This window comes from Colletotrichum chrysophilum (genome assembly GCF_026319265.1).
Source record: "Colletotrichum chrysophilum strain AFK26 chromosome Unknown scaffold_4, whole genome shotgun sequence".
NCBI classification, from domain to species: domain Eukaryota; kingdom Fungi; phylum Ascomycota; class Sordariomycetes; order Glomerellales; family Glomerellaceae; genus Colletotrichum; species Colletotrichum chrysophilum.
The window spans coordinates 34,204-55,893 of record NW_026517291.1 but is presented as its reverse complement, the minus strand read 5'-3'; the positions used below and the strand labels follow the sequence as shown (position 1 = coordinate 55,893).

The following is a 21,690-nucleotide window of genomic DNA, read 5'->3' as shown; positions in this document are numbered from 1 at the left end:
CTACACTCCTCCAAAAACCGAATCACGTCGTTGAATCTGGGCAGCCGGTCGAAAGCCTCTCCAGCCCCCCAACGCGCTCACACGACAAATCCACGGCATCAGATTGGGCGAGGCAGGTCGTATGTTCGCTGCATGCACGTTTAGCGGTTTTTAGTGGACTCGATCACCCAAATCTCCAGTCAGAAGCCGCTCCTATCGCGCTTGTCACCTGCTAGCCTTGGGCTCCGTGGTCCTTCGACCTGCCTTTTGGGCTCCTCGAAGTTAGATCCCAGCGGTCCTTCCCCTACAACCTCCCCGAACCGAAGCAAAAACGCGCCCAGCGGCCGGCCCCACGGGCGTCCACTTCCACCGTACGGCGCACTCACCCTTCAGGCGTGCTGTGCGCGAGTGGGACGCATATGAACACCATTGCAACCCTGTCCTGTCCAGTCCGGAACACCGCGGCATTCCTTCATTTTCCATCCTACTCTACGGCCTTGACATCGCCAACCCGACCTGTCGCAACATACAGCACTCCCATCGTTGGAAACTAAGGTAGAGATCGACACTGTCTAGACTCTGGGTCGCACCACCCTTCGCCCGTCTAATCTGCTCGCACTCCCGACCATCCCTTCTGCTGCGGCTGAGCCTCGACCCTGCTTGCAGCCTCGTTCAGGTCCTGCAGCAATCCTCGGCTTCCATCACCTGCCTCGCTTTGGCTTAGATCTCAACATCATCCAATCTCCAAAACCGCAAACATGTCTCTTGACTTGGAAAAACACTTGACCTTTGTGAGTTTACAGCTTAGCCTCTGAAGTCTCGTCGTCCGTTCACTGCTAATTTCGTCAAAAAAAAGTATGGCGCATACCACCATAACACTGTCAATATTGGCATTCACATGGCATGCGTGCCCATGATCCTTTTCTCGGGATTTTGTCTCGTAAGTGACTAATGCATTGACACTCGGGTCTTTGCAGTTCAGCTTATTCATATTTCTTAGGCCACCAACACAGGAACTCTCATTCCTCTCCCAAGTTGGCTCACAGTCCCCAATCTAGATCTTAACCTGGGAACACTTGCAGCGTTGACCTGGGGTGGACTGTATGTGCTCCTCGAGCCTGTCGCCGGCACCCTGCTGGCCGCCATCTGCTTGGGCGCCACTGCAGCCGGCAACTCTTTCAGGCTCGAGAATCCCGACCTGACCAACAAGGTCGCCATCGGCGTCCACGTCGTTTGCTGGATCTTCCAGTTCATCGGACACGGCGCCTTTGAGGGCCGTGCCCCTGCTTTGCTGGATAATCTGATCCAGGCCGTCTTCCTGGCCCCTCTGTTCGTCTGGCTCGAGTTTCTCTTCAAGCTGGGCTACCGCGCGGAGCTGAAGGCACGCGTCGACAAGGCCGTCCAGAAGGAGATTGCCAAGTTCAAGGCCTCTAAGGCCAATGGAGAGGCCAAGAACGGCAAGGCCCAATAGTTTACACGCAAGCCAGCCAGCACAACCTCCACGATGGCAATGCGAGTATTCCGCAATTCTTTGAAAAATCGCACTGTAGACGCCGGCCCGACGTCAAGTGCCGCACTCACCTGTCAACAGGTATCAGCAAACATAGGGCAACGAGGTTACAAGGGGAAGCAGTGGTTGAACAGAGAAATCAACGGGCACAGGACCCGCCGCATGGAAGCATTCGGGCAGGCGCCATCACTTCACAGGACGGAGTACTTTCATCAGATACCAATTTCAGCCCACGCGTATACAGATTGTCAGTCATTGGATCTGTATCTTGGTCGAGTCATGACACTTGCCAACGAGAGTTTGCACTGGACCCTTGCGCGTTGCTTGTTTTCGGTTATTGTTCTATTTGGGCAGGGAAAGGAGGCTCTATCTGTCTATGTCAATTGCAGCAAAAATGCATGAAACGAGTACATAGTTCAACAGGACGAAGCATTCACTCACCAAATCGTCTTCACAGACCGTCATCGTACCCAGCGAGGGTGAGCTAAGGCATCCCACGTTCCACCGCCAGAGCATCTTGGCAAACCAATGATTCGGACTCCGAGATGACGGAGTCTGTACGGGCATTCGGGCGAGTGGGTGAGCTGAGAATTCTCTTGAGATCATGAAACTGGGCCAGTTTTTTCGGACTCTTTCCTGCCAGCTTTTGGCTGTGCGTCTTGCGAAGCGACCCGAAGGACCTCAGGGGGTTGGGCCTCTAGCCCCGCCGACCACGGCGAGGCCGAATCGGCTCGTCGTCAAGCGGCGACGTTGGCGACATTGGAATATAGTCATCTGAAGAACGAGAACGAGGGGGGAGTCGAAGAGGATCAGGTCTCGCCCTGTTTGGTCTCGAGGGAGCTGGTCTGCTCGGCGTCAAGTCTCTCGATGCGTACCTAGATTTGTAGCTTCCATGCGGGTCGATGCCATGTTCGCTCTGCTGTTGCTCGTCCCGTCGGTACTGGCCATACCCATACCGATCCACGTCGGGTCGTTTCACGCTCACGGATTCATCATCGGGGTCATACTCATCGTCCGCAGCCGGCGGCATGACTTGCAAAGGGCTAAGGGCGCCGGGCCGAAGTGCACCATATGACGGTTCCTGGCTCATTGCCCGGTTACCCAGCGGAACACTGACGACAGACGGCATCTGCATGGGCGGGTGGTCGAGGTAAGCGGTCGCATTTCGCCGGGCGATCTGCCCGGCAATGCGGTTGTCCCGGTATGCGGCGCGCTCCGCCTCCTTCTTCTTGTCCGCCGCCTCCTTGCGCAGGCGCGAGGCACGCAGGCCCTCGGGCCCCAGCTGTGATTTGAAGCGGTTATGGGTGGTACGGCTGTGCGGGAGAGCCCCGGACTCGTCGGCGGCCTGGCAGTCGGGACAGCTGTGGGGGACGTTGAAGTGCTTGTCTGCGCGGATCTGGTCGCATTGCTCGCCGGGACGGGCGCCGCAGAGGGTTGTCATCACGGCGTGGCAGCTCCAGGGCGCGTCTTTGGGGACCTCCCGGCAGGTGAAGCGTTTCTTGATGCTGTGGGAGCATGAGTATGACATGATTCCGTAGCACATGGTGGCGGCTGCTGTTGGTTTTGTTTTGTTGCTGTTGGTATTGGTCGCGATGGGTTCTACGGTTGTGGTAGTCTAAAGTGTCTCTTGTTCCCTAGGGGGATCGGATGGGTTGCGATGCTCTTGATTTTGGTGTTTGCGTAGTATGATAAGTATGTCTCTGAAGAAAACAAGAAATTCGTTGACTGTCGCTGTTGAGATCTTTTCTACTTATCAACATCATCTTCTCGACTCTTTCAGAGACTGGTGCTTTCCAGACAAAGGGAGATATGAGGAAACACAACGGCTTGTTATCAGACAACATATTTCAAGCTTGTTGCCTTGTATTATATCCACATGATTTTCTTTGGCAAGCGTTCATCTTCTCTTTTGTTTCATGTCATTCAAGGTATCCTTGTAGGTAGTTGAAGAGTGTGATAGAATTCGTAACATTGAAATTTGGTCCTTTGAGGTGAAAGAATTGCCTTGTTGATGGCTAAGTATGAACACAGGTCTCTCGTGAGGGTGTTGTTTCTTTGTATGGGATCCAGATGCTACTATTGATGCGAGAAGATTCTGTCTCTATTGCAATCTAAGGGTCGTTATCTGCTAACCCGTTTGAATCCAGGTTCGCTAAAATAGATTTTCTCCTTGATTTATTGAATACTCGGACTATTCAGTCTTATACCACAGTCGTATATTAGCCTACAACATGCACCTAAACTTCAGGCTTGGTATATATGATGAATTGCTTGCAGGCATGAGATTTCAAGCGCTCTGTAGTTTCATTTTGATATTCACTCCATGGACATAGCGTCGTGGGTTGCTATTTTGCACAGAACGTGAGCGCATTTCTTCACTTGGGGACTCTCTACACTTTACTGATCTTTTTCAAAGTTGCCATGAATACAAACTTGCCATTCATACGACCCAACGAAACTTTTATCAGCTACTTGAATCGCATTCATTCTGCCTTCAAAAAGATGTAAAACCTTCTAGGTCCCCGAAAGCTTCAGGGACATAGATGCTACACATGTCGTGATTAGCAGTCACTCATAACCACAACCTATGGATTCTGAGACCGAAGTATAGATGTTTACAGAATCAGCAAGCCAGCTCCAGTCGAGTGCCATGTATTTGAGATAAACACCCGCCGACCTTCCGAGCCTTCTAAAGCATTCAGTGAAGTCGACACATAATCTCGCCTGTTCGCCTAGTAGCAAGACCGTAGACTTGTAGACTAACCCTGAATGAAGACTTGCTCGTGCAAAGCATATTCTAGTCTGTCATCATGCGAGTTTGGTAATGGGGATGAGCCATAATGAATAAGCTTGGTATCGCTTCGAATGATCCCTCATGACAGAGAGGTAAGGTGTCTGTGCCCGTGTGAAAGGAAACATGATTTTTGTTGCAATATCATACATCAACAACAGCAACAAGCTTGCGATATCCCAGAAATTGGCGGGAGCTTCAAGTTTTGAGGCCAGGTCTCCGTGTGCTTTCAGTACCTGCTCCCCATCACTGTCTTCGCTTACCTTTCCTCGTCTCCTCAGTTTGGGTTGATCATCACACCTCCATCGAGATTTCCAACACATTCAGCACGACATTTCGCAGATTCTCGTACGATCATGATGTCGCAAATTCAAAGGCTTATTGCAATCTTTTTTGTGATGATGCCCAAGGGAGATCGTCTGGCGCCCGGAATGTTGACATTGACAAGACTGAACAAAGGCATCCGACGCAGGTAACGTAGTGTTCATCTCCGAAGAGATGGATGCCCCCCTGTCTCGCATCGAGAACATCAAAGTCAAACCTCGCAACTTTGACAAGAAAGACGAAAAAAACAAGCACGCCATCGAATTCCGGGAGGGAGATCCCTCCGGCCGAAACCCCAGGGCTCGGCAACCGACCCGTCCCGAAAGACGGCCTGATTAGGAAATCCTTTAGGATGAGGTGGTTCCTCCTCTGCTTCGGACTTGAGTGTCTTCCATCATCGTTCACGTACCAATGATCAGCTCATGTTTGCCGCCCTCAATCACCGAAGTTGCTTGGCTCGAGTAAGGAATGAAGTTTCCTTGCCCCGGAATGACGATGGATGATGGCGAAGGCTTGTTCGAGAGGGTTGTCTTCGCCAGTCTCTTTGGGGGTCCCATCGAGACATTCGACTTGAGGTTGGAGAAAGCTGCCCACCTGCCGCGAACAGGACGTTCTCAGGAGGCGGACCCGCCCACCTCCGCGCTCGAAGGGGCGGACCGTCGCATAGCGCGCAGAGTGTCTTGTCAAGGGAGCCTACCGCGAGCAGCGGAGCGATCAAAGACGGGGCCCACGTGCAGCGGAGACACGAGGGATTTCGGATCAACAGTCTGGCCACTCTGGGCGCGAGGTACGGCACGAGAAGTAATAGCTGGACACACAGTAACTGGATGAGTTGGCTAGGCTGTGCGGGACGGAGCCAAGAGTGGTCTGACCAAGTGCAGCGGCGCCACGGAGAAGACAGAAGAAATCCTGCTTACACTGGGCATTCTTGGACGTGGCTACCACGAGAACCGCGCTGTCTCTGTTTCTCGTCACGTAATCCCGTCGAAGGAAGGCCTATCAGAGAAGTCTCGGACCCGTAGCCGTGGAAATTCTCTGGAGGCCTGGACTCGGCCCCGAAAGCCTTCACGAAATGTGGCAGTCTTCGCCTGTACGGGTGGAGGCCCAGACTTTCCCTAGTCATTACTTGGCACTTCTGGCTCGGCCGTGATGATGTGCGGACATGGACGGGTCCGGTTTGACCTGAAAGACTGACAAGTGTTTTACACAACAGCCGGCTGACGCCCTTCGCCCGGGAGCAACTTTCAACTTCGAGGTATTGCTCACGCCCTCGACCAAGGAAAAGATGCAACGTGACGAGCCTTCCTGACGCAGCATTTGCAGTCTGGCCTCGAAGTAAGGGCGAAATCTCCTCTTGGCATGTCTTTTGGATCTGAGAACCCTTCTGACTCGGGGTGACAGAACCGGGAATGACGTTGGAGTCCGGGGGCGGACGCTTGTTGGCGAACCGGCGGCAGGCTGAAGTTGTTGAGTCCACCTACGTATGGGCCAAAAAGTGTCTCTCCCCATCACCGATGAGTTGTGTGACGAGATCGCCTTTGTCTGCGGCGCTTCGGCATGACGTGCGGCTAAGCCATGGAGATGCCATTCCATTCCTCTCACGATGCCTCTAACTGGATCAGTTGGTGTTGTGGAAGCGAAACTTGATCTCGGATTTCCCAGATCTTGGCGGGAAAAGTTCGCACTCGGCTTGCAACGGAACATGTTGATTCAGCCGCCAACAGCAGTCAGAATCCCTCGTTCACGTCCCTGGGCTTAGAAGCAGTCCAGATCTGGACTGGTGCTAACAAAGACTGCTGCTGCCTTGGCTCCCACAAAAAAAACGAACATCCACATTGCTTGTAAACTGCCCAAGGCGGCCAAGTTTCTCAGCCTCAGAGGATCCCATTCCGGTCACGTTGCGCACAATGTCTTGCGTTTTTTTTTTTACGATGGCGACATATCCCGCTAGAGAGATGAAATCCTCCTCAACATATCCCGCGGTTAACTTGGCCGGACGGGAGGGAAATATGTGCGACAGCGCCGGCCCGCGGCCGTCTGTTGCCAAGGCAGAATTCTTGAGAACGTCCATATGACCCGGGCACGCATCGTGATTCGACAGGTTTTGGCGAGACTTGCGATCCCTCAGAAAGCTGTCAGTTGTCACGTTTTCCCTTCAGCTCAAGCCGCTTATGCTTGGGCGGCTCAAACGGGTAAAGGTGGGAATGCAAGCTCCCGTTAGGGAGAACGGGAAAGGAGGTAAGTGGAGGCTCTGAGGCTGGCCGGGCTGAGACAAAATAGACTTATTGTTTTCCTCACTTCATACGTAATATTTTCCTTCTCTGTCAGAATTCTCTTGATGGCATCAGGACGAAAGCAGAGGCTACGGCCAAGAGTCCAAAAGAGAGAAGAGGGGAAACTTAGCAAGAGTATCAACAGAAAAAAGCCTCGTTGTCAGGAAGAAACACTCTCCAGGAAAAGCAGGTTTGAACGATCATCTTTGGGTGATCTTTGGCAGCTTTGTCGACGATGCCGGATGCCGCAGGCATTACACCACAACATCACATCACTCAAAAGCTGTGGTATGCAATTCTACCGGTGATCGGCGGCGGGAGCAACGGTGGAGTCGGAATGGGTTGACTCTGATCACGAAATATCTCCCCGCAAACGTCACGACAGCTTCGGCCGAGATGTTCGGTCCTGTCTCAGTGAGGGGTACGGGTGGATATGGAAGTGCGCGCTTGCCCACAGAGAGTAGAGGCTGGGCGGAAATTATGAGCCCCGTGACTCCCATTCCTGTTCCCGTTCGCAGAGATGCGGTCGGCCAATGAGCTTCCCAAGAGACAAGATGTTGCGTCCCTCCACCACGTAGATGGTGTCTCACTTTTGAGTTATCCATCAGAGACACGACGGACGGATGAGGCAGCGGGCGGCCATCAACACCAAACTTCCATTGGTCGAGTTTCGCGGAAGGAGCTGTCAAAGGCGCATGGGTTGAGACTCCCGCCCTCCCTAGACCTTCTTGGCTACAGCCTAGCCCTAGCTTCAGGGTCGCGAGGGTCCACCGGCCGGCAACTTGGTCCGATGTTGAGGGTGAGGATGACTTCGCGTGGAGTTGCCAGTGTGTGTTGTGATGTACCTCATTCGGAAATGCGTCTGAGGCTTCACGAGTCTTACACGCTGTGCGGCTGGATGTGCGTGAAGGCCACGTTCAGAATTCTTCGCTACCTTGGCGTCGAGGGGGCGAGACGAGGAACAGGACGACGAAGACGGAAAGCCAGAGTCGACGACATGTGAGGTTGGCAATAGGATGAGGGGAGCTTCAACGAGGAGAATCGTGAGCTGGATGAATTATAAAAGGCCTCATCTTCCACCGTCTGGATCGGAATATGCTCTCTCATCATCACACACAGCTTCAACTACAGGATAGTCAGCCGCTTCTTCTCTCATCTCTCAAGTCTTCGGAACACTTCTCTCTCACGCTTCAAGCAAATCACTTTTTCAAACCCCTCCCAACCATCAAAATGAAGGCCTCCGTCGTCACCCTCGCTCTCTTCGGCGCTGCTGCCATCGCCAACCCTGTCGCTGTCGAGAAGCGCGAGATCGAGCCCCGTGCCCTCAACCTGGTCCCTGCGCTCACCAATATCCCCGGCGCCGCTGGCCTTGGCACCCTGGGTAACATCGCAGTCATCACCACTATTCTCAACGCTGCGGATGCCTTCGCTGCCTTTGCTACTCTTAGCCAAACCATCCAAAACACCATCGCCACCCTTCGTAAGGCGCTTGCCCCCCTTAACATCAACCTCAGCATCAAGACTGACATAATTCGCAGGCGCGGGTGTTCCCGGCAATGCCCTGGCTCCCGTCACCGCCATTACTGGCGTCACCGGCAACCCCGTCTCCGCCATCCCTGCGGGCACCACCCTCACTCCTGAACAGATCTTGGCCCTGGCCACCAGCCTTCAGTACCAACTTGGCAACCTCACTCTCCTGACCTCCAACCTGCCCACCGGCGGCCTTCTGGGCGGCGGACTCAGCGCCACACAGCTCGGCTCTATTCAGAACGCTCTCGGTGTCCTCCAGGGCGCCCTCACACCCGTCCTCAACCCTACTGGTCTCCTGTCCAACGTTGGTAGTAAGTCAATATCCTCTCCCAGCTTCGTTTGAACCAACCTTAACAATGTCAATCAGACCTCGGCGGTGCCGCCGGCGCCACCGGCGCCGTCTCCAACATTTTGCCGCTCCAGAACCTGCTCGCCGCTATCCCCAACCTCATCGGCGTCGTCACCGGCCTCCTCGGCCTCCTCGGCGGTCTTGGCGGTCTCGCTGGCGGCAGCAGCGGTGGTCTCCTCGGCGGTGGCATCGGCCTCTAAGCTGAGAGCTCCGTCACAGCTAGGAACTCAATTCGGGCAGGCCATCTTGCAGTCGACAGCGTCGGCACTTTTGCACACGAAACCCATGAAGAGTTCTTGGCTTGGCTGATAAAGCATCCCTCTCTCCCCAATTCCTTTGGGGTCGGGGGCTCCGCTTTCTCAGACTTACACGATCATACCCCAACCTTCCGATAACGCGGCTCTGATTTGACATCAAAAGTTTCCGAAGACTTTCTGAAGATTACTTATTCCTGGAAGCGTTCAGCGGTGTGGATCATTCATCATCTTGGGGACTTTCAACTTTGTTGCGGGCACAATAGCGCGAGTCCCAGTGGCTCCCTCTTCTCGCCTCGCTTATAATCTGGAATTGTCTTTTTTAATCATTTCTTACAACCAAAACTTTCTCTTCTTCTTGTCCCCCTAGACTCAGCTCTAGACAATCAATAAACAGTCAATCCTTGCTATAAAACACTTGCCTTTGTCCTGTAACTGAATGTGAACGGAAGTTTACGGCTGATGGATGGTTTTGGCAATGGCAGAAGCTAAACAGTCTCGCAGGCCAGGGTGGTCAGATCCGGGAAACTGGGAGATGATATTATCTCTCAAACTCAGCTTTCCAGATTTCATGGTCCTTCACGTTCCAGACCTGTCTCTTGCCGATCTTTGTGGCTGCGTCTGATCTTGGCAGTGATGGGCGGCCTTTGGAATGAATGACGATGGTAAGATGAACGTTGGCGGACTGAGTGGATCCCGATCTCTAGAGCTCCATCATTGGGATCACGTGATGCTCCTTTCCCGATCGACGCAGCCAACCAGCCAGCCACTTACCAAGGGGGCTCCAGATTAAACACTGCAGCGAACACACGACCAAGAGACGATCGCAAACCCGCCCTGCCGCCACCGCGTCTATCTGAGATGTTTAGCTTAGCGGGCACGGCGGGCCCGTCTACATCATCCATCAGACCAGACAATCGACAGTTCATCCTCCTGACGCTGTCGAGGATGCCGGAAGCTTCGATCGAAGCGACCCCTGCATACGACAATGACATCCTCTTTGCAGCCGTAGCGTACGATGAAGTCCCCCGATCCCAAGCACACCGCCGTATGGGTCTACTGGGGACAGGGGACCCTTAATGCAGCCTGGCTGTTGGCGGCGTTCAGGCGCCGCGGCGCGCCGGTCGAGGTCCCCGCGTTATCGGCCGGCGCTGCGCCCCCCTATCGCTTTCTCTCTTCCGGCGGTGGTGCATGGTCTCCCCACACTTTTGCCCACGTCCGCGGACGATCCTTGCCGTGCGTATCAAGAACGCCAATGATGGATGATCCGTACATACGCAACACACCGTAGTATTTGCCCATCCCGTCCTGGGCCAATCTCCTGCCACGCATGTGTCTACTGCTTACTTTTTGCCCGCAAACCCTTCGTCACAGCTGCCTGTCGTGCCTGTTGATGTTGCAGGACGTGCCAATCATCGCCCCAATCGAAAAAACAATCACGTGTCCAACTCATGATTCGCGAGGGTTTTGGCTAGAATGCTGCCAGTGTTTCGCCCGCTCGTGTGTTTTTCTAATGTTGCTTGTCCATCCATGCCTGGGATCCCCCTCCCTTGCCTTCAGCTCTCTGGTCTGGCACAGAGAGAGGAGGAGAAACACTGGGAACATGGCCCCTTTGCTTGAGATCGCCGGCGTTTGACTGGCTATCCGGCCATCTCGGCCCAGGACGTGATCAGACCACCAACCTGGGTTTGCATGGCCTTCCCGCGCGGGGTAAACCTCGAGAGGAGAAGAAGCGAGGACCAGCAGGAGGTACCTGCCAGAGCTTACACGGCAGAGGCCGCTCCAACAAAGTGACAGCATAAGCACCTTCGGGGAGCACGATTTGCAGAGGGGAAAGGGTGTTTTACGTACACAAACATTCAGGGTAGCTTGATGTAACCAACCCGATTTTAGGATTCGTCGTAAAAGTATACATACGTATCCCCCTAGAACTAAAGAAGTGCGGCGGGCGCTATTAGAGACCTCCGGTGATGAAGCGAGCGAGTAAACGCCGTCATCGTCCTGACCGGCGCATCGACAAGCTTTCCCGCATCCCTTGTGTCAGAGGGGTGGGCGCTGGCCTCATTGGTGAAGTCATCCGTGGAGAAGGGAGACGAGTCTGGAATACCCTAGACGGGATACCTCTGGGAACTCTGTTCTGGCAGGTCAAGCTAGGTGAGCTTAGGAAGAGCTCAGTTGCTTATATACCCTCTTGCTGCCGCTCCTCTGTTCCTCATACAGGCAGAGCATATCAGAAACATATCTACACAACCTGAACACCTCAACAAGCAAAACAACCACAAATTTCAATACCTCCATCATGGACTCCGGAAAGACCAACAACGCCGCTGTCTCCCCTACCACCGGCCGCAGACGCGTACGTGCCTCCTCATCCCGAGTCCTCGAAATGACGTAGCTAACACTCGCACCCCGCACAGAGCTCTGGCACTCTCTTCCAAGGCCTTGTGGAACAGAAGCGTCACGATGGCACCGCAGCACGCAGACAGTCAATGACTGATTCTAAGCCGGCACCTGGATTCATTGGCCAGATGTGGCAGAAGTACGATATACACAACCTACTACATAGAACATGAGGCTGACTTGGACTAGCTGGACTCGTGGCCCGAGCCCCCCGAAATAAGTGTTATCAATGACCGTCATTTGAGTACAGGAATAATGGAGGCGTTATGGTCCGGTCCTTCGAGACTGTGAGTGTACTGGCACAACGGCGTTCGTACGAGATTGTGTTTAAGCATAGCAAGACGTACAATAATGGATTATTTACCATTGCATAAATTCACCATCTTTGCTTGTCGTTATGTGTTGCTAGGCTGCAAGCAGAGTTAGCGAATGAAGCATGAAAAGAAGTGTTTAAATGCCGCGAACAACGTTATCCCTCACCATGGTGCCCATACCGAAAGGAAAATGTGACATTGCGCTAGGACTTCAGCCAAGTTCGCGCCAATATATCCAACGTGTCTCGGACGGTGTTGTAGCGTTGAGAGAGAATAACATCAAGTTTGTGTCGAACATGTCGTCAGGGAATCATGAGAAGTACAAATTGTTGCACTTCTCCAGTAATTATCACACACCATATGAGGTAGTAAGCTGAAGCATGACGCCCTGCGGGAGGGTAAGTTCTGACCAAGTCGATATGGACGCCAACCAAATGCTCAAATGCTTTCCATTGTTAACGAGCGTGCCCCAAGACTTAGACAACTCATCAGCATGGCGGACTAAGGCATTGGCTGTTTGCAGGTAATTCGAATGGATGCCATCTAGTCACCAGTATAGCTCTTGATCAAAAGGTAAAAGAGTCTTCACGTTGCGAACGCCATGTTTGGGGACAAATGTCAGGCTTGAATTGCGGCTGTACAGGACTATCTTGAAGCATAGAGAATCATAAGGCATCTCTCCCTGCCCAGAAATCCCCCACCTGCAGTCCCCCTTATCGATTTTTTGCCCACTGTACCAAACCCCGACACTGTGATCAAGCATAGGGTTTTTTGAAACGGTCACAAACATGACCGTGTGTGAGAGACGCGACCAGCCCAAACCCATGAAGCCCCTCGGCTTCCATTCCAAACGTTAGCCCCACGTATTCGGCACCCAAAAAGTGAGTGATGGCGTGGTTCGTGGGGCAGATCCTCCTCGGCCTAGTCCGAGATGCTGGCTCCGGAGCAAAGTAGCCTTGCTAAGACTGTGCAAAGAAGGCCCTTACTATCGCGCTTGTCTCCTTCAGAAAGGATCCCGCCTGGATGGCACGTGGACAGGACCAACATTAGATTGGATCCTGCCCCCGTCTGTCAATCCACGACAGCGGTTGTGTCACTTGATCTTTTCAACAGCCAACCACGGCAGTTACAGCGGTTTCCGCGTCAATATGTGCTCCGCAACGTCAAAAGACGCGATGCGGTCTCCAGGAAGTTGAACGCAGAGTTACCCAGTTTTGTTAACACAGTAGTTTTCACACAGTAATGATCAGAGATCAGTAGTCAATGATGCCGATCTCAACGAAGATGGCAGATATCACGCCTCGACTCCGAAAATGAGGAGATATCCACATGTGCAGATCTTGTTGTGATCGTTGATCAAGGGGCCAATGCAGGGTCGAAGCTCTTCTTTGGCAAAGCCAGAGCAACCATCAATGGTATGATGAAATGAGTCTGCGGGCCAATGGTGGCCAATCGTTGGAGAACGAGCGTGGCCAAATGTCGAGAGCGGAGGATTGTCGGTAACCAATCGTCCGCACAAGAGACAGTTGGACGGCGGCAAATGCCCGCCCAAAAGTCGTGAGGCAAGGCTAGAAAGGCAATCCATCTTTCTAGCCACGAGATGTGACAGGAGCACTCAGAAGGCTCCCGCGTCGAACATCCAGTTGATCCGGCATGGCATGGCAAGGCATGGCATGGCAGACCAAGGCAGTTTTACGTCCTGCCCAGGACAATCCATTGGAGCCTTTTCAATTCATGCTCAGGAGAATCCATTTGAGCCTTTTCGAGTCATGCCCAGGACCAAAGACACAGCCGAGAAGCTGTTTTTGGTTTTGCTTTTCCGAATCCTGTCCTTGGATATCAATTAACATGCCTCAGTAGCACACAGCAAGCCGAGAATGCACGTGCTACCCAGCGCCGGAGTCGGCCAAAAAGAAAGACCCGAGAATGCCGAAGATGGAGACAAATGAATCATTATTGTCGCGGTTCATCAGAATTAGGAAAAATTTCCGAGGCTCTAATTGCTGAATGAATGAGATGCAGTCGTTCGTTTTGGTTGCCCAGGCTTGGAGACATCACAAGTCTAGAGATCGTTACTGTTGTGATTGTTAGCATCGTCACTTGGCAGGTAGTCAGCTTGCCTACCACATGTGACTCCGTAGCGAGAATCGTAACCGTAATGCCCATCAAAGATGCTGAATGGGAATCTTGCCGCTCATTGTAGCTTCCTTGCAACGCCGTGGGCCTTTTTACGTCCTGCCCAGGACAAGCCCACCGGTAAGAGTCAACTTCGCCGAAGCGGCAAGTCCAGTGTGTTGGGCAATTCTAGGCTCTTTGAAACGAGACTACAGCCTCTGTGATGCTTCGCCCAAGCATTGTTGAATTATTTCTGGGAATCTTGTGACGAAGGGCTTATCTGATCACGTTGGACTTCGACGCCAAGCGGCGTTCCGGCTGTGGCTTGTCGCCACAGTCAACTACGGCGGTCTAACTGACCAAACATTGTTAGCTGACGGCTTTTCGTAACATGTTTGCAAGGGATGTGTTTGACATACCTTGTAGAGGTTGGGCTGGGAGGTCGCTGTCTAGCAGAACATCGTGATATTCCGCTTTACAGGAAGTACAGCATGATCTTGTCCCCAGAGACTGTCTCAGTCACCCAGGGAGCCGGTCCAGCATGGCTGGTAGGAGAGGGGTAGCCCTCGATGACACCTCGAGGCCTTGCGCGGCCACGGGTCTTTGAAATCTCGTCCTTAGTAGAAGCCAGAGGTAAACCAAAGGAGAGGGAATTGTGTCGAGAGACCATGTTGAGCGGAAGCATGACGTTAACGACCACGTCGGAGTCACTGCTGGATCACAAGGAGATGGAAGAAGAGGGGAAGGTGAGAAACATGGCGGAGGGGAATGAGCTATTTCAGGCCGAAGATTGGGCCGAAGTGGTGTAGGACATATCGCAGAACGGTGCCTGATTGCCTGAGGTGTTCTGGACAATGGGTCCGAAGGCGAACCTGAATGTGACGGTGGTCATGTCGTGTGGCCAAGGGTGGGAGAAGAAGAAAGGAAAGCCTGTGGGTGGTGAGGGACGTGAGTGGAGTTTAGGATATGAAGACGTGCGAGGTGGGCTTGCTTACGTACATGGTAAGGCGGCAGACTAAGGTTTAATTGATTGCCTTGGCTATCTAAGTCGCGTCCTTCCGATAACGCGCACGGTCGCAGCGGTGAGGAAACCGCGCGCAGATTCATAAATGCACTGTGTAAGTACGCGCATGGCGCCAGAAACTGCTGAACTCAATGATCACTTAAGAAGACCACTTTTCCTCTATTGAAGCAAATTCATGATAGCTCACGCCACGGTTCGGAAGGGCTACGTTTTGTCATATTCGGTACGCTATTGCATGCCATCTTATTGTTATGCTATTAATCATGCTCTCGCGTGAATGATGTAACTAGAGGGTATCACGACTTGCGATCAACCTCAACGGTGTCACCAACCCGAATGGTGGGATACGTGGCTGGCCTCAACGTATCCGGGCCGGGGTCATGACCCATGTGCGTGCCGAAGTAGACTTTTCCGTCAAATCTTCGAATCTTCGCCAGAGTCACGAATGGTTCTTCATGCCTCTCACCGCTCTCCTGGTCCACACAAACCATCTGGCATCGCCGGCAGGAACCCATGAGCTTGAACTCGTTCTTTCCTATTGACAGAGTCGTCCAGGTGTCCTCCGCCCATGCTAGATCCTTTGAATCCGAAGCTGGGCCAATGACAACATTGGCACGAAACGCCGCCGACGGTACTGGTTCCCCGCCGCCGGCCTCGATTTCATCATTCAGGGCGCGCAGACTCGCGGTGTTGATAAGGAGAATGGGGCTTTCGTTGGAGAGAAGAATTTTGCCTGATGGCTGCTCAGAGTCCGAATCTGGTGGAGACGGCAACTCTGGGAAGGCTCCTGGGCATACTCTGGCCGCTGTTGTTCTGATTTGTTGATGCTTCTGGGGTTTTGCTTTGGCGTGACGCATAGCGGGACCTTGTCCACCCGCTGGGAATCGTGCTAATACACAAGGAACACCAAGAGCGTCGGTGAAGAAACCGTTGATGGCGTCAGAATTGTAGATCTGGGGCGTGATGTTGTCGCCACAAACACGGGAAGATCTTCCACGAGACGAAACTTTTGAGTCGAACTGGGTCGGATCTGCGGAAAGGGGTATCCGAATCTCATCGGGTGCGTGAAAGGCCCTTTTGCCGCTGAAGGAGACGCATAAGTTTCCGCTCTTGAAGTCAAGGGAGGGCTTTATCAAGGCCATCTTCGGATATCGTTTCTGACTGAGAACTTGTCCAGATCCTTGATGAACGAGGCACCATTCTCTGTCCCAAGCTAAGCCCTCGGGCTTCACCTCCCATGCATCGCCCCGAGGTACGGAATAGCCTCCGCAGCTCTTGATAGGGTAAATATTAATGTCCTGTACCTGGATCTTCTTGCCGGGTATGGAGATACCTGGTTCCACGTCGACGAGCATGGCATCTTCTCGATAGAACTCGTGGATGAAGCCAACGAGGAAGTCCACATCGGATATGGTGCTCATAGCGCCAAGGCTTGCGCGAATGATACCTGTCGGCTTTCCAGAAACGATGTCTTCGTCTGTTCCACATCGAAAACCAGCAGAAAAGTTCCTCCGCATCTCCCAGGGTTTCAAGCCAAGTACTGATGCTACACCTCCAGGACTGCAGACACCCCCAGTCCGAACATGCAAGCTTTTCAGCGTTGCCAACTTTTCAAACTCATGGAGGCTAACCCAAGCACCAGCCGAATTGCGGAGGTTGAATGCGACGAGTGGGCCCGATCCGTCAGATGTCGCGTCGTCCGTGGGACGTTGCGAGTAGACGGTACAGATCGGCGCTCCGTTGCCGTGGGTGAGAGCTGTTAGGCCCTGGTGAAGACGCCGCCTGAGAAACGCCGTGTGCGATGCCACACAAGCCATAGTTCCGAATAGGTCAGCATGTGCATCAAGCGCAGCATCAAGCGCAATAATACTGTGAAATGGTAATGTGCCGTCTTCAAGTCGCTCGTGCAAAAATGTGGTCTTTGGCGAATGCCACCGTTCTCTGCCGCAGATGACCATGTCGACGGTGCCGCCGCCAAAATAACGCCTACTGTCGAACACCGATTCTGCTTGTTTTCTGATGATGAGGGCTCCAAGGTCTGGGAAGCCAAATATCTTGTAAAGACTGAGAACAGTGAAATCTGGTGCGGTTGTTGCGTCACTGAGATCCAGAGGGGAAGTAGAAGCTAATGAGGCGGCATCCAGAAGAGAATAAAGACGGTTGCGGGGTGGTTCAGCCGTCTGTCTAAGAAGTGCTGGCCAGCTTAGGGGGTATCGACAACCGTCCATGTGAGACTGGGCTGTATATGCGAAGAGTACGTCTGATTCAGTTTGGTTGAGTTTAGGAGATGGGACTTGCCCCGATATCCATTCTTGGACTTGAGAGTCATTGACGCACTCGCTATCGCGTGCTTCCTCGCGGACTCCGACTATGCTGGTATGGCACGCCTCATGATAAGCGAAGAAGAAACCGTCCGGTGAAGCGCGAAATGCATCAGCAACAAGTTTAATACCAGCTGTGGCGTTTGCCACGAAGACCAGGTCGAACTCTGATGGGTCGGCGTTGAAGAATCTCAGGAGTCGTAAACGGACATCTTCAATTCTGGATGCCGTGTGCTGAGAAGGCGACGAAGCTGAATGTGGATTTCCGAATAGATTCGACATCATGTCGGCAGAGAACCTATCCATGAGGGACTTTGAGTAGAGAGTTGTGCCTGCATGGTCAAGATATATAGAGTCTGTGAGGGTGGTCAACAACACTGGAGTTGTGTGGACTCAATACCATTGGCGGAGACTACCTTTCAACATGGGGTACTCTCTATCCCGAAACCCCTCCACACGAGGGTTGTATCCTTTCGCCTCGACATCAGCCATGACTGAGTAGAGGAGAACAACGGTAGAACGATGCTCTCCAAACGATGCAGTCGCGGATTTCCTTGAACGCGGAGGGATGAACAGCACAGAAAGTGGCTGAGAGTAACGAAAACGCCGGTTGCCCCGTGTATAAGAAATGCGCCGGATTAGGTGAGACAAAGCGGTAGACCAAGACCGTGCACTCGAGATGAACTACACAAATGAAAGAATATTGCCACGAGTGTCATTGCAGAAAAGAATTGGGAAACACGGCGAAGATGGAGAGGTGGTTTTGATAGTATCGTTGGAAGGCGGCCCTGCCCGCCATTCATGCTGGTAGTACCGGGCACCTCCGCTACTGTCTCGTCGCTTGCCACAGCATACTTCGCGGGGAAGCACAGTGGGGCACAGCACGATAAGGCGAGACGCGGAGCTGACCCAGCACTGTGACCCCTTTCAATGTTGCCTCAGGGTGCTTTAGGTAAGCGGATGAACCCGAGCACAGACCCGCCAGTGGAAAGAGGGTCCAAGTCCCGTCACCCGCGTACGCACGGTCCACGTTCCGCGGTCAGCCGCACTAGCCACAGCAACCCATCTGTACCTGCTCAGGAGCGCGTTTTCTCGCGAATTCAATTTACGCGACTCCAGGAGCAGGCGCGTTTCCCGGCCATCGTCGTGGCCCGCGCCTACCACCCTATTTCTTCAGTTCCACTCGCAACCGCAAATCCACTCCTTCCAATCTCTCAACTTCTCCTTCTGTATGCTCGCCAAAGCTTCGACCGAACTTTCCCCAATTGTCTTTAATTTGCGAATTGTCAGTTGCGATTGCCTCTTTACTTTACTTTAATACATTACCGCAATGTCTCGCGCCTCACTCCTCGGCAAGCGGACTAGGACCGTTCAGGACCAAGGTAAGCTCGACCGAAACTTGTCAACGGTCCAAACTTTGTTGCTAACTGCCTTGCCAGATGAAGTCCAGCTTCCTGCGAAGCGAACTAGAAGACAGACTCGAGCCGCACAAGAGAATGACGAGAACGCAGACCCCGACACGAATGCCACGTCCGAAAGCGATTCACAGGTCGACGATGTTTATGCTGAACCCTCTCCGAAGAAGCTCAAGCGTTCCCGCTCCCAGACTCTGGCTAAGGCGATCCCTGTCACGCCTCAGACTCCCCGGCACCGAGATGTCTTCGCCAATTCCCCTTCAACCCCTCGAATGGCTGTCAAGTCCGCCGGCAAGCTATTCCAGAGAATGACGCCGCAATCTCCTCTCACCCCCGGCTCTCTTCAAACCGTCTACCACTCTGCACGACAACTCTTCGCCCGCGGTGCTGATCCCGGTCAGCTTGTGGGACGAGAGCAAGAGCGCGAGCAGCTCTCTCAGTTTATTCAACAATGCTCATCTACGAACCCCAGCGGATGCCTCTACGTCAGCGGACCCCCTGGAACCGGAAAGAGTGCAATGGTGAAGGAAGTCACAGAGCACTTGACCGAGTCAACAGCTGTGCGTCAAGCAACGATCAACTGCATGAGCATCCGGTCATCCAAGGATCTCTACAACACCCTGCTTGACCTCTTGGGGCATGACAGCGACCTCTCAGAAGCATCGGCAATGGAGGCGTTGCAAAAGATCTTTGTGACGAAGAAGAAGGATTCGCCTGTCTACCTCGTTGTCTTGGACGAGATTGACCACATCTTGACCATGGGTCTGGAGAGCCTGTACCGCTTGTTCGAATGGTCCTTGCAGCAGCCATCCCGACTCGTTCTCATCGGCATCGCAAACGCCCTCGACCTCACGGACCGATTTCTGCCACGCCTCAAGTCGAAGAACCTCAAGCCGTCTCTGCTCCCTTTTCACCCCTACTCAGCGGCCCAGATCAAGAGCATCATCACCACGCGCTTAATGTCGCTGCTCCCAAAAGACAGCAAGCAAACAACGACTCCTTTCATTCACCCTGCAGCTATTGAGCTTTGCTCAAGAAAGGTGTCAGCTCAGACGGGAGATCTGCGGAAAGCCTTCGAGATTTGCAGGCGCGCACTTGACTTGATCGAGTCAGAGACAAAACAACGACACGAAAACGAAGCAAGAGAGAAGGTTTTGCAGATGACACCTTCTCGGAAGCCTCTTGGCGAAAACACCAACATGGCTGCAACTGGCGGCTCCAGAAGCGTACCTCACGTTGCTGCGGCGTCTTTGAAGGCCCTAACAGCAGAGACGGCACCTCGAGCTGCTATTGGACATCTGAACAAGGTGACGGCAGCAGCTTTCAGCAACGGCACCAACCAGAGACTGAAGGCGCTAAACCTTCAGCAGAAGGCCGCGCTCTGCTCATTGGTCGCCCTGGAGAAGCGTAACAGATCGGCGAAGATGGCAAACGGCTTGGCAACTCCGACTAAGTCGCAGTCACTCGCCCCCACAGTCAAAAGCTTGTGTGAGACTTACACAATTCTTTGCACCCGAGACTCTGTCCTTCACCCGCTGTCAAGCTCAGAGTTTCGCGAAGTCATCGGAAGTTTGGAGGCGTTGGGCCTGATCAACCAGGTTGATGGAAAGACAGGGGGCCTTGTAGCAATCCAGACGCCAAGCAAAAGAGGGCGTAAAGCGGCGATGCCAACCGGCGAAGACAAGCGGGTGGCTAGCTGCGTTGGAGAGAAGGAGATGGAGAGCATCGCCGAGGGCGTTGGTGCAGCCATCTTGACCCGAATTCTCAGTGGCGAGGCGTTGGATTAATTCTTGTATTATGGCATACCACATGGAGTTCTTTGGGAGACTTTTTTCTGCATCGCAATAGGGTCTGGAAAAGCATGGCACGTGGCGTTTAGGGGATATAACGCTGATCGATGGACATGATCAGCGTAGCATTAGACGTCAGCAATTGTCTGAATATTAACGGGATAGATGGTTGAAGGGCGTGATGTAAGATGAAGAGAAGTGTGGAGGACGGACATCAGCATGGTAGATGCTCGCGTGTCAGCACGCAGATGGTGTGAGAAAGGCATTAGAACGAGACATTAATAGCATGATACCAGACGGTTAAAACGAAACAAGGCTTGTGGAGAGCAGAGCAGACAAATGGTGCCCGAGTCGCAAAATGCAGCAGACGCTCAGATGTGAAGTGCAGTGAGACGATGAGGCGAAACGGAGGAGCTGCGGGCGGACGCACCGGCGTCAGCTCGGGATTTGGTCAGCCCATGAGCCCATGTGGAATGGAATGCCTGATGTTCTTGGGCCGGAGAATTGAACTGTCTGGTGTTTCTCCCGCAGGCCTGCGGCAGGCACACAAAGTCAAGTTGGAGACAGGCTCCAGGTTCACAGTTGCAACCAGATCGGGTGCGATCCGCTGCCGCCACGACAGTGTAACAAGACAAGACTTTCACAATGTGCATCTCCCTTCCCTCATCACTACCTTATCTTGCCTGCGGTCTTGGCTTGGCACACCTTACCGCCGTTAAGGTCAACGGGGGTACCCACGCAGGGCGTTGCTCAAACGACCTTGCCCTTTCCCTTGCCTCCATGTTCTGACTGTTGCATACTTAGCATCTTTTCCCAACTTGCATTTCCCGTTGAAGAAGAGACGCACACGGTCCAGTATGACAACGCGGATGGAGAGGCATTTTAATTCTGTCTGAAGCGGCCGGATGGACTGTGTAACTTGCCAGGCAAAAAAGGTACTGCACACTGGACGGAGCATCGAGCGAGGTACCCACTCCTATTTTTAAGTCTCGATGTTACTGGCCAGAATTGAGTCCGAAATGCCTGCTTCATGTTCAGAGTTGCCTCAAAGAGGAAGCAACTAGCAACGCACTCTGCCCAAGTTGATCGTACTATTGAATGGTTGATTGGTTACTTGTTGTCTCGATTGTGTGTGGTTATCCCGTTGGATAGACGGACGTCGGCATGGAATGCAACACCGGGCAGGCTCCAGAAGCACATGTTTTGTAAGCACACGGCGCTGGCAAGCTGGACTGGACTGGATCGGATTGGATGCAACAGGCCGGGCACAGGGCACTTCGCACAAGGGCAGCTCAGACGGC

General features: G+C 53.1%; 6 protein-coding genes across 6 annotated transcripts; 4 read left to right on the top strand and 2 right to left on the bottom strand.

Moving 5' to 3' along the window:
• Positions 1-737: 737 nt before the first annotated feature.
• On the top strand, positions 738-1,450 carry COL26b_000914 (uncharacterized protein; the record flags this gene model as incomplete). Its single annotated transcript, XM_053173877.1, has 2 exons — positions 738-770; positions 980-1,450. The coding sequence occupies 2 exons, from the start codon at positions 738-740 to the stop codon at positions 1,448-1,450; spliced, it is 504 nt and encodes a 167-aa protein (XP_053041994.1).
• An 848-nt stretch (positions 1,451-2,298) lies between these two features.
• COL26b_000913 (uncharacterized protein) lies at positions 2,299-3,032 on the bottom strand (the record flags this gene model as incomplete). Its single annotated transcript, XM_053173876.1, is given in 2 exon segments — positions 2,299-2,350; positions 2,365-3,032. 2 exon segments carry the CDS (start codon positions 3,030-3,032, stop codon positions 2,299-2,301), a joined length of 720 nt encoding a protein of 239 aa, XP_053041993.1.
• Positions 3,033-8,107: 5,075 nt separating this feature from the next.
• On the top strand, positions 8,108-8,956 carry COL26b_000912 (uncharacterized protein; the record flags this gene model as incomplete). The annotated part of the gene is made up of 3 exons (XM_053173875.1): positions 8,108-8,357; positions 8,416-8,718; positions 8,775-8,956. 3 exons carry the CDS (start codon positions 8,108-8,110, stop codon positions 8,954-8,956), a joined length of 735 nt encoding a protein of 244 aa, XP_053041992.1.
• Positions 8,957-11,309: 2,353 nt separating this feature from the next.
• On the top strand, positions 11,310-11,583 carry COL26b_000911 (uncharacterized protein; the record flags this gene model as incomplete). The annotated part of the gene is made up of 2 exons (XM_053173874.1): positions 11,310-11,366; positions 11,428-11,583. 2 exons carry the CDS (start codon positions 11,310-11,312, stop codon positions 11,581-11,583), a joined length of 213 nt encoding a protein of 70 aa, XP_053041991.1.
• Positions 11,584-15,159: 3,576 nt separating this feature from the next.
• COL26b_000910 (uncharacterized protein) lies at positions 15,160-16,284 on the bottom strand (the record flags this gene model as incomplete). The annotated part of the gene is made up of 1 exon (XM_053173873.1): positions 15,160-16,284. One exon carries the CDS (start codon positions 16,282-16,284, stop codon positions 15,160-15,162), a length of 1,125 nt encoding a protein of 374 aa, XP_053041990.1.
• Positions 16,285-18,514: 2,230 nt separating this feature from the next.
• COL26b_000909 (uncharacterized protein) lies at positions 18,515-20,386 on the top strand (the record flags this gene model as incomplete). Its single annotated transcript, XM_053173872.1, has 2 exons — positions 18,515-18,566; positions 18,624-20,386. The coding sequence occupies 2 exons, from the start codon at positions 18,515-18,517 to the stop codon at positions 20,384-20,386; spliced, it is 1,815 nt and encodes a 604-aa protein (XP_053041989.1).
• Positions 20,387-21,690: the final 1,304 nt, after the last annotated feature.